Source organism: Gymnodraco acuticeps, unplaced genomic scaffold, assembly GCF_902827175.1.
Source record: "Gymnodraco acuticeps unplaced genomic scaffold, fGymAcu1.1, whole genome shotgun sequence".
Classification (NCBI taxonomy): Eukaryota; Metazoa; Chordata; class Actinopteri; order Perciformes; family Bathydraconidae; genus Gymnodraco; species Gymnodraco acuticeps.
In genome coordinates, this window is record NW_022989745.1 from 43,477 (window position 1) to 56,612 (window position 13,136).

The 13,136-nt window shown below is 40.4% G+C and overlaps 1 protein-coding gene across 1 annotated transcript in view; it reads right to left on the minus strand.

Annotated features, from left to right (window-relative positions):
• The window catches only part of LOC117543108 (serine/threonine-protein kinase BRSK2-like), a gene marked incomplete at both ends in the record, with an annotated part of 105,398 nt that overhangs the window by 42,550 nt on the left and 49,712 nt on the right, over nucleotides 1–13,136 (minus strand). Inside the window, 1 exon segment of the mRNA XM_034211220.1 lies at nucleotides 5,384–5,478. Within this exon segment, the coding sequence (XP_034067111.1) occupies nucleotides 5,384–5,478 (95 nt within the window).

Genomic DNA, 13,136 nt, shown 5'->3' on the forward strand with positions numbered 1-13,136 from the left:
CTGTCGGTTGGGGGGGGGGGCCTCATCTCACAATGTCGCTTGGGGCCCCAAGTTGGCCAGGGGCGGCCCTGAGTGTGTGCACCAGTCTGCCTTGATCTATGAATTCATGTCCGTGACTCTCACAGTATCTGCTGCCCGCAGCTGTTTTATAGAAGGAACACCTCCTTCACTTCATGAAATCTCTGCAACGCCAGGAGGCAGCGGGAGGGTTAACTCAGCCTCTGAGAAGACGAGCACGCAGTGCCTTTCACACACCGCCTTCACTGTGTTTACCTTCAGAAATAATCATTAGTAAGGCTAAAGAAAGAGCGACCGCAGGCTGATGTGTTTTAACCACACACACGCGATTTAAACGCAGACTTGTGTTCCTCCATGTTTCGCTGTTATTGTTTCACTGAGCGGACCCGCAATTTTTTTTCAAACGCTTTTTTGTTCCATCTGCGGCGGTAATAGGTTTTGTGGGCTGTGATGATTCGGCTGTATACCTTTAGTAATGAATATTACATGTTGTGAGGAAATCTTTCCACCAATAATTCCAATAAGTAATCCAAAATGTATTCACTTCAGGTTTACGAAAGTAACTGTAATCAGATTACTCGTTTTTCAAATGTAACGTGAGCTGAATACAGTTACTTGATTTTTGTATTCTGATTACGTAACGCCGTTACATGTATTCCGTTACAACCCAACCCTGTATATATATATATATATATATATTAGGGCTGTCAAGTTAACGCAAAAAAAAAATAACGCCACTAATTATTTTAATGCGATTAACGCATGTGTATTTTTTTTCCTCGGCCGCCCCGTAGTTTCAGAGCGCATCGAGTTTAAAATACCATCTACAAGCTGATGCTGACAGCCCCGCTCCTGCCGCCCGCTTGTGGCAGACCACACTTCCACGCTCACCGGCAGGCACCGACTGGCTGTTGGGAGGACCGGGAGGGTGTGTGTATGTGTGGCCCGAGCGAGCGAGAGAGAGACCTTACGTGCATTGTTGTTGTTAGCATCTGGTGCTAGCTAGCTGCGCTAACGGATATAAGGAGCTGTTTAAATGAAAACAGAGGAGCGACATTTCGCCACAACTGCGCCGAGCACTTGACTTTATGCAGGAAGCCAGACAGTGGGACATTGTACGAAAAGTCAGCACACTCAGCACGGATAGTGCGCAACATGATTGCAGCGTCCAGGCAGCTCCCGTTCGAGCATATGCCTTGAGTTGCACATAGCTCCAACGATCACACACACACACACACACACACACACACACACACACACACACACACACACACACACACCACACACACACACACACACACCACACACACACACACACACACACACACACACACACACCACACACACACACACACACACACACACACACACACACACACACACACACACCATTTGTATTGTATTATTGTATGAGAGAGGTTCCAGATTGTTGTGTTTAATATTCATGAGAATATTTGTCATTGTTCAAATGATAATAAACATGAGCATAAAGCATATTTGTCCACTCATATGTTGATAAGAGTATTAAAAACTTGAAAAATATTCCTCTAAGGTACATTTAGAACAGATAAAAAATGTGCGATTAATTTGCGATTAATCGCGATTAACTATTTTAATCGACTGACAGCCCTAATATATATATATACAGTGGGGCAAAAAGAATAAATATACCAGGTATCTAACATGTGTAAATAAGTACAGTACTTGAGTAAATGTACTTAGTTACTTTCCACAATCATATTTGAATGAGCTGCAGCTCTATCTGTTAGCCGTTAGAAGCTAACGCTAGCCGCTAACCCTAGCATTAGCGGCTAACCCCCCCGTGCTTCCTCTAATGAGCCTCCGTGCTGTAAATGCCAGCTCTGACATGTGGGAGCAGGCGGGGTGACGGTGTGATCTCTGAAGAAGTGCTGCAAATGTCAGACTGCTCATCTCAACAGGACACACACACACACACACACACACACACACACACAACACACACACACACACACACACACACACACACACACACACACACACACACACACACACACACACACACACCACACACACACACACACACACACACACACACACACACACACACACACACACACACACACACACACACACACACACACACACACACACTGCATATGTTCGGGAAATATGCACATGACAAAGGCAGATATAGGTTAAGGATGTTAACACATGTGAGAGTAGATAATGGCCCTTCCAGACGCACAGGTCTGTTTCACATTCAGATATACTGTACATATATATAGAACATTTCAAAATATCTGATGGTACATTTGTTAAAGGGCTTCTCTGTTTTCAAGTATTATAATCATGATGTCATTTTTTACAATTGGTTTCATATTTATTTTTTGATTCTGTATAATGAACATGTTTTATCGTGTTTTAATTGAGCTATAATGTGCATACTTTAAATATTTTACTAGTATTTTCCTTCTATCTATACAGCTTGTTGATAGTGTTGTATACAGTATCTTATAATAAAATATATATCATATATAGTTTAAAAGCAAATGTTATCTTTACAACTTTCTATATTCAGGAATATTTGACTTATTTTAAAGCATTTAAAAAAATGTTTGATGATATTGCTAATTCAGATATAATTTAATATTGTTATTGTATATTTTCTTTCCATAGGCTATTTTAAATGTAGATGTATTACAAATAGTTTAAAGCTTATTGTTGGTTGCAGCTTCTTTTTCAATTAAATACTATTTCTATAAAATGAACAAGTATTTATTCACATCTTCTTTGAAATAGCTTTATTTTTAAAGATAGATATATTGTTAATATATTTTTAAAGCATTTTTTTATATTTTAATTACATTTTTAATCTATGTTGCACCTTTTTTAAATTCAGAAATACTTGTAAAGCATGTCTTCTGATGTGTATAGTATATCCTTTAGCTCTACAAAGCCTATCTCAAAGCACCAGGAACAGAACAACATCACTTAGTGAGGTACTAGACGCAGCAGTCGAGTGTGAAAGCCTTCAAGTATCAGACACAAAGTGCATCACTGGAGGATAAAGACATGTATTTATATGGAAATGATCCCCATGTTTCCTCTAAAAGGCTCCATGTGTAACACTGAACAAGGGAAATGTAAATGTGTCTTGTTTGGTGAACAGAGGACTCATTCATATGTAAAAAAGAAACTCAAAAGAATCCGCTGCTCGAAGTTTGGGAGAAAACAGAAGAAAGTAAACCTGCAGCACGATATGTCAAACGAAGTGAGGTTTCTAGAAACTGTGACCATCGTGTTGAAACAAATCATGCATGTTTAGGTTTCATCTGAATATAAAGAGCTTTGAATATAGATTAAGAGACCACGGGAAAAAATGAAGTTTCAGGATAAAATAAGAAGGAATAAATCAGGGTCACCAAATACATACAGCTTCTTTAAATTCAGATATCATGGAAATGTTTTTTGCTGTATATTCATTTTTAACCACTTTCCATCTTAGATCATATTTGAATTGTGTTTTCCTTCTACGCAGCTTCATTAAATTAAAAATATATAATACATATGTTGTAGAGTTGACCCTATGTTTGTGGCATGTTTATGCTATACAGCTTTTATAGTTATTTCAGATGTATTGCACAGATGTCCTCGTGTCTTATAGTTCAGTTGTGCTGCTTCTCAGTAATTCAAAAAACATACCATTAAATAGTAAAAGCAAGTAAACTCTATTCGCAGAGGTTTCCTAATGATTTTTCGGAGATGAATGAATGTTAAAATGCTGGTTACACTTCATTGTGTGAAAAATGAGCAAGCCATTCGCAGCCTATTGCCATGACAACAGGGCTTTAGCATCTCCTAAAATAAGACGAAGAGGCGAGGAAGATTAGAGGAAAGCTGCAGGGAAACCCCCCCAAAACAGAGGACAGACTAAATAAAGTCAGCAGACGGAGGAAAACACGAGCTCCGAGACAAAAGAGAGCAGGAAATATAAAATATATAAAATTCAGCTGAGAGGCAAACAGGGGCATCTGCTGCCTCCATCCCAACGTCCACAACTAATTAAAACTCAACAGGATGGGTATCAGACGGGGAGGAACGTGACGTGAAAACATATTTTTCTTTCAATTGCCAACTTTTTTAAAAGGAGAAACACCTCTGCTGAACAAAGGACATACAAAGTATCTCACACACACACACACACACACACACACACACACACACACACACACACACACACACACACACACACACACACCATGTATACATCACTTCAGGGGACATTACATTGACTTACATGCATTTCCTGGAGACTTATCCTAACCAAGTCTTCACCCTAAAATTAATGACTCCCCTTATGGGGACCTCCAATTTGTCCCCATAAGGGAGGCGAGTCCCCACACGTGACTGTGTAAACAGATTTAGGTCCCCACAAGTATAGTAAGGCTAGGCCACACACACACACACACACACACACACACACACACACACACACACACACACACACACACACACACACACCACACACACACACACACACACACACAACACACACACACACACACACACACACACACACACACACACACACACACACACACACACACACACACACAAACACCACACACACACACACACACACACACACACACACACACACAACACACACACACACACACCAACACACACACACCACACACAACACACACACACAGTGCCGTTCAGCCTCACAGGGAGCTGGCGTTCAGCACTGTGACTCAGTCGGCCTCATTAAGCTGCATCCAGCTGTGTGTTAATGTGCAGGTGGGCAGAGACCTGGTGACAGTAATAAGAACAAAGAGCAGGACACACACACCTGCCTGGGACACACACACACACACACACACGCACACACACACACACACACACATCTGCTCTGTGTGCAGCATGTGGGTGAAGCACTGACAGCCACATGGAAACTGTAAACTGAAACTCGTCTATAGAGTGAAGCAGTGCTGACGTATTTCTTGTAACGCTATAAAGGAACTACAGCAAGGTCACATGACTTCACGTCACCACCGCTAAAATTCACCAGTGGTGTATTTATTGACATATTTTATGTCGTAGAATAAAAATCTCTTCAACTTGCGTTAACCACAAACCTTACTTCCGGATAACAACCAGAAAACACATTCGGGAAACCATTGACTTCCACACCAGGAGACAGGAACTGCTAAAATGCTAAAAACACTTTTTTAAATGTGACTTTCAAATCAGAAAACAATTTAATACATGCAGCCAATAATTTAGCTATAAAAGACCTCAGGTTTAGGTACATCACACACACACACATACACAACACACACACACACACACATACACACACACACCAAATCACACTTACCTTCATAAGCACGGACTCGCTGAGCTTTTCTCTGTTGACAATCTTTACAGCGACTTTCTGACACGTCACACAGTGGATGCCGAGCTTCACCAGACCTGAAACACAGAATAAAATGTACTTAATATCAAATCATTTCAAGGGATCAAAATGTCTCAACAACCCTTGATTAGACAGAAGTCATCATGGAGCACCAGAAAGCGAATCTAACGCAGGGATTCCAGGCAATAAAATATGTTGTGCATCTTGTGTCAACTTGAAACTTCCAACAGTACAAAGAACACTAGTTGATATCTCTGTACTTGCCCTGTGGCTTTCCCTGGTAAGAACATTCCTTTCTTCGTTGGGCACCAAAAAGGGTCGATGGTTGCCCCCTCTCTTAATTAAATAGGTAAATCAACCGCTGCCCAAATCCCCCTAAAGCGACCTTTTCAAAATAAAAGCATTAAAAACTATAATTACCTTAAATAATGACAATAAATTATGTTACATAATAAAAAACAATGAATTGATTCAACAACGCTTGAAGAGTGTAGGTCAACCCTTTGAGGAACTCTATAAGTCAAGGTCAAATCATTGAGTGGCCAACAACAACATGTCTGACCATCAACGAATTAGAGATCTACGATGAAATAAATTTAGATTAAAACACTCTTCTGTGCACCAGTCCATCCTAAATTAAATACAAAGTTAAATCCCAGATCGAATGTTTAAGGGTCTTAAACATATTGTCTTTCGTCTGTTTCCTTGTCTTTAATATTTGTCCTTGTGTATGTTGCAAATGGAGCTGCTACTGCAAGAAACATCTGTCCATACAGTATGTGTTGTCCCCATACTGTCTGTTAAAGCGTGATATATAGAACCAATCATCAAAACAAATGAAAATACACCTGTATGTTGTTCTTATGCTAAGGGTTATTATCTGCTACTCTTCACATCTGTATTTTCTTTGTCAGTTTTCAAACCAGGTGGATAAAAATGCACACGTTTTGCATTCTGCATCACCCGAGTCTCCCTTTCATTACGTACTTCTGAGAACTCTCCACGACAGAAATGTCAACACACTCCACTTTTATCTTATTAAAGCCACAATGACTCCATCCGTCTCCATCAAAAGGCCCGACACCAGGGAGAGGCTTTCACTTTGTACTGAAGGTCTGCTGCTGGAAATGCCACTGCGCATATGCACCTCTTCATTACTTTGAGATGCATGTATATTCCACAGGAGATGAGCGGCTGACTGTTTGAAGGGTGATTTCCCTGTGGGGTATCCAGAGGAAACATCTATAAGCAGCGCGGGGGGCAATATGGCCGCCTGGGGGCTCTTTAATGTCTCCGAAATGGATCCAAAGAGCATCCTGGGTGACATTCACTGAGTCTCATTGATCTTGAAACCACGAGGATGCACAGAAAACCACACCTTCCTGTGTTTGACCCCTTAAGTTACATCTCCAAAGGTAAGCTATCAACCTCTGAGACAATTTAAAGCGCAAACATACGGGAGGGTTCAGGAATAACATGCAAGAGACAGAAAGAAAGACGCGTATATCCTTAGTCATACTGTGTGTTAAAGTCCACTTTCTGAACACAGCGCCTCAGTCTGAACACACAGCTGTGGATTTGTATTCCAGTATAAAAACCATAACAGCACTTTGTGTTAGACATTTATCATTGTGCTTCCCGGTTATTAACATCATTATGTGGCTCAGAACCGGGCCCTTAAGTAATAACCCCTGACATTTCCACATCAAGAACCATCACTGTAGTTCTCTGCCTCGGTTATCATAAAATAAATCAGCAAGAGACGAGTTCAGGAAACATCTTGTATTTTCCGTTTGAAACATCTTTCTATTTGTAGCCATTGTTTTACACATCTGACAGGCAACAGCAACATATGGAAATATATGGTTATTGAAACAGTGCAGTGTGAAATATGAATATTTCAATTAACAGCAGCGGCAAAAAGAAAAGGCTTCAGCCTGGGTTTAAAAACAACGAGAGTTGCAGCGGACCTGCAGGATTCTGGGAGTTTGGTCCAGATATTTGGATAAGGGAGGATTTGTTTGTGTAGCTTCTGGATCGATTTTAAATATTGATGCATCGTTTGTTCTTGTGTTGCAAGGTGAGTTCCCTGTGCATGAACAATGAAGTAAAGAGACATTAAATGAAGCAGAAAAAGTGTGTTTACATCGACTGGTATGGATTCATTCTCGCGGATACAAGCGGCCGAGATGGGTTTTCTCCGCAGGGTGGCTGGTGTCTCCCTTAGGGATAAGGTGAGAAGTTCGGTCATCAGGGAGGGACTCGGAGTTGAAGCCGCTCCTCCTTCGCGTCGAAAGGAGCCAGTTGAGGTGGTTCGGGCACCTAGTTAGGATGCCACCTGGGCGCCTCCCTAGGGAGGTGTTCCAGGCACGTCCAGCTGGGAAGAGACCAAGGGGTAGACCTAGGACCAGGTGGAGGGATTATATCTCTTCGCTGGCCTGGGAGCGCCTTGGGATCCCCCAGTCAGAGCTGGTTGATGTCGCCAGGGAAAAGAAAGTTTGGGGCTCTCTGCTGGAACTGCTGCCCCCGCGACCCGACCACGGATAAACGGGAGAAGATGGATGGATGGATGGGTATGGATTCATGTGATGCGTGCTAATGTTTTCTAGTAGAAACATGTGTCCTATGTATATAGCTGCAACAATATTTTAAATATATGTTTTGTATCAATCAACACATGCTTGAAGTAAAATGTTAAAACTCCAGAATATTCGATTTACAATCAAACATAAAAGGGGAGCTTGCTATTCAACTCCTTTATTTAATCTATTGTGGTTTCCCTGGAAATGAATAATTACATTTAATTAAAAAAAAAGGAACCAAACAATTGTTTATCAACTGGTTATCAAGTGTCTTTTCAAGCACAAAGCAAAGCATTTACATCCACCATGAGAGTGGCTCTGGAACAAAGGACTGCAGGGAAACGAGGGCCGTTAACCTGAGCAGCGAACCCTCTCCTGCTGAACAAAGAAATAAATGCCACCTGCAAAACAACAACTCCCACCACACTGAGGCACTGATGGAGACAAACATCTGAGATCTTTCAGCAGGCAAATTAAACTCCTGAAATACATATCCACTCTAAGCCGAAAGCAGCTGCTGGTATTTGCGCTGTGGATGAAGTGGGAAATGATTGACGACGCAGTTAAAAACTAGCAGATAAGAAGACAGAAATGTAGACCTGGTGGAGACCAAAACTGAGCTCAAAGGAAAGCACTGTTCCACAATACAACAATCAGAAGGGAAATCAAACCAACGTCGAAGAGGAACAGAACTGATTCAAGAGTTTCATTGACTTCGAGGAGCGTTGATCAGATCTTCTTTTGACTGAATGTCATCGATAATCTTCAGGACGCGTCTATCGTTTTTCCAGTTTAGATTACACCAAGCCTAATCCGCATTAACGTAGCTCTGCGTGACCGCATCATGGACGTAGAAATACAACGTCCCGTGTTAACAACGCTGAAGATATATCACGTCTACTTTAGCTTCGGAAAATATGCGTTGTTGATCAGTCAGTGAAAAACGTTACAGCGGTCTGCAGCAGGAGGAATCGTTGTTATCCTCTGACAGTGCTGAAGAGTACAGAAGTATATACTCACATATTATTCACAGATGAAGTTTGTGCATGAGGATGTTTCTGGTCCAGCAGGAGTTAAAACAAACGCACCTCGGCATCTGGGAATCTGTTATTCTGAAAGAGACAGCTGCTTTCCTCTCTGTCCTTCAGCTCTCCAACAATGACATGCCGAACGTTGACGACTGATACTGTAGGGAGCAGCCGGCCGAAGTTTCCAGAGAAGTTCCAGAAAAAGCCAAAACTTTGCGCAGTGATGTAACAAGCGATACATGTGTCAGACTTAATGTCAGTGATGGGAAACGTTCCCTCCGAGTTTCCTTTGATAAATCTAAATAATTGATGATTGATTGATTGATAAATCTAAAGGAATATCCCGAGCAGATTCCGGTAAACTATGTACAGTAAACCCGTCAATTATTATTAATGTTGACAGGTTGTTTGTTGACCTTTAGGGGTAACACATTTCCTCACACCTCCAGCCAGAAATGTGACGGCAGTGTTCTCGATGTCAGGTTAGCTTCCAATCACTCGTCAACTACAAATAATTAACAGATGGTATTTCATGAATACTACAGTAGAGCGGCATCGTATATTGTTTCTGTATCAACATTTCAACGTCGGTAAATGATCTCTTACAAATCACGCGACAACTTTTGACACTAAAGGAAAACTTGCTAGGTTCCAAGGCGTCGCAATAACTCAAATTATTAGGAAGCAGAAAATCGGTTAAAGGCTAAATGTGTTTTGAGGGGAGACAGGAGGATTACGGTTCACTGTCCGCAGCTCTCCTATCTGACCCTGTCAATATGGCCTCTCCTGTGTAATGTGCTGTGTGTGTCACAATCAGCTGTCTTAGGAAGTCATCCTTGCATCACACCCCCCCCCCCCCCGTTATGTTTTGTTTAGTTGTTTGTTGTTACATGTTTTGTTGTTTTTTCTGTTATCTGGAGCAATGTCTGTTTATTTTCTAACTGAAAAACATATATAACAAAAAAGAAAAGAAAGGCTAAATGTGTGTTTAATAGCATTTTGAATGAAGTATTTTGGAGCCATGATATCCCGACCTACAAAGTATTACTCATACTAAATTGTATTCTGGAAGATTTGCAAAACATCTCTTTCGGTAAAGAATCTTTTTAAAGATGCAACCATTATCATTTAATGATTTTTCTCAAAGATATTGAGAATATGATGCAAAAATGATTTCATATCGCAATTGCAATAAAATTATTCGCAATCCCTTTTTTTTGCCCAAATCATGCAGCCCTATATTGCTCTTATTTTCTATTGACTAAAAGAGTCTCCAATCAAATACAGTAGCTACAATGAACAGTGTATTTTTCACACTTAGTTTAATTTATTTTATTTTTTCGAGCGTGTAAAACCAAAGAAAATACAAATGAAACAAAAAATGATACAGACATGATACAGTACAAATGAATGAAATAACAAAACAACATCTTTAATTAATAATTGAATAATCTGTAGTAGTATTGTCTGATATCAATAAACAACAAAGCTTTAGCCAATTACTTGTAGAAGATCTGCACCAAGCCTGGACCTGATGACTTGCTAACATGACAACGTGTCTCAAACACTTTTCCCCTCAGACATAACAATGAGGCATCGTGGAGAAATGTGCAAATATATATTAACAAGGGCTGTTGTGTGATGATGGAACAATGTCTATAGTGTGTTCTATCTTCTGTCTATGTCCTTGTTATAAGCATAAGGTCTTTTCAAAAGAAACGTTGTCTTCAAAATTGTGTTGAGACAATCCCAAACTATCCTCAACAAAAAGCAACATCTGGACGGAGAGAGGAGCAGCAGAGGGATCTGTCAGTCAGCGAGACATCTGCATCTCCGACAAGATTGATGTCCATCTCACTTTAAATCAGCCACAACAACTGAGAGCTGTTCCATTTACATCCCGTTACAGAGAGGAACATCTTTTCATTATTCATCTGCACTCGAACTGTGGCTTTAGCACCTGTGCAGTAATTCAACTGCGACTCCTTTCAGGATTATCATTGGATTATTTTCTGGTTTGCATCAATATCTTATTAATACTTTTACATCGAATGTAAACATTGTTACATATTTATTGTTGTTATATATCAATGTGCACACTTCTTATGTTTAACAACATATTTGTATTATATTTTGTTTTATCTTCTTATTGTACATGTTTACTTTAACTTATTATCTTTATATTAACTTTTTTTTCAATTTCATATGTTTTTATAAATATTTGTATTATATTTTATCTTTCTTTTTTGCTGCATATTTTTACTTTAACTTCTTATGTGTACATAAATAATATTGTTGTATTATAATTACCCTTTTAGTGAACAATTATACTTCTTATATTTCTATAAATATTATTATATATTGTAGTTTTTATTTTATGGAAATGTTTTATGGACATTTTAACTTATTGTGTTTTTATCAATATTACTATTTTAGTTTATTCCTAAATAGTGTAAATGTCACCCAATTTCCCCTGGGATAAATAAATACAAAAGACAGTGTTGACGCTCACACACACAGTCAATAACTCTTTTACTTTCCTGACCTCATATGAACCACACACATACCTTCAAGTGTGCCCTGTGTGTGCACACCGATCAGTCATTTGATGGCATTCCCCAACAGTAAGGAGGTGAGAGCCCCCGCCGCACTGACACATCGATTTAAACGCCGCTTCTTGTTTACCATGAAGGCGGAGAGGTATTCCTCACCGAGGCTAATGACATCACGTGAATAAATATGTGCCTGAACATTGATTTCATCCCATGAATTAAGCATCGCAGACCGCTCAGCTGTCCCACCAGTGTTTCCAGATCAGTGGAGAAATATTGGATTTGAAATGATCAAGGTTTGGTCGGTCAGCCGGCGGTTTTCAAAGCAGGTCTTGTTATTGATATTTGCAGTAAATTAAGAAGGAAGGGCAGCGTACAGGAGTGGACACGATTCAGAGGAAGAAGCATGCTTTTTGTTGCCAGAGGCTCTTCAGTCTCATCAAGGCCTTCTCTACTCGACACCAGGTATGTTTTGTAAATTAAACATGAGACTCAATGTTTAAATAAAATATGATATAACAATCTCAGATGTTTGCAATTACTCCTAACAAGCAGTGGCTCATATACACACAGGTCAACTGGATGCCATCACAATGTCAGCCGTGACTAAATTCACCTTTTTCTAAAGAATAAAACCTTTATTTTTGGTAATAGGAAAATGATAAGGAGAGTTAAGGAATAGAAGCAGAACTATATGCATACGTGTTGTGTTGATTCAATGCATATAACCCAAAACACACAAGTGAAGACAATACCTATACCAGATACATACATTCATTTTAAAAAGTACTGGTAGGTCTAAGGATAGCAGCAGCATAATGCCGAGCAATTAAAAAGCAGCAGTGTTTGAAAATAGACACACCATGTCATTTCCTGCTGTTCCCAGATCACACTGCCTTCAAATAACACACAGATCCCCGGTGATGAGGATGATGACTCACCACGTTAATATAAATGAAATGCATTATTGTAATGTGCATAAAATGAGGCCCCAACAGACCTGATTACACTGAGCATCATTAGGTTTTGGCTAATAGGAACCCCGTGGACCCCTAACTTGGAGGAGACGCCTAACTTTTTCTAGTGTTTTAATGATATAAAATATAATAAAGTTAAAAACGGACAGAGATGACCTGACATTTGCTTACCTGTTATTTAAAAAAGCAGGAAGCAGCCCAATCAGAGGAGAGCATGAAGAGAGAACGGGAAGCAGACGTCCAATAACAGGAGAGCAGAGAGAGCGGGAAGCAGCCGTCCAATCAGGGGAGAGCGTGAACAGAGAGCGGGAAGCAGCCGTCCAATCAGGGGAGAGCATGACGAGAGAACGGGAAGCAGCCGTCCAATAAGAGGAGAGCATGAAGAGAGAGCAGGAAGCAGCCGTCCAATCAGAGGAGAGCATGAAGAGAGAGCAGGAAGCAGCCGTCCAATAAGAGGAGAGCATGAACAGAGAGCAGGAAGCAGCCGTCCAATCAGGGGAGAGCATGAAGAGAGAGCAGGAAGCAGCCGTCCAATAAGAGGAGAGCATGAAGAGAGAACGGGAAGCAGACGTCCA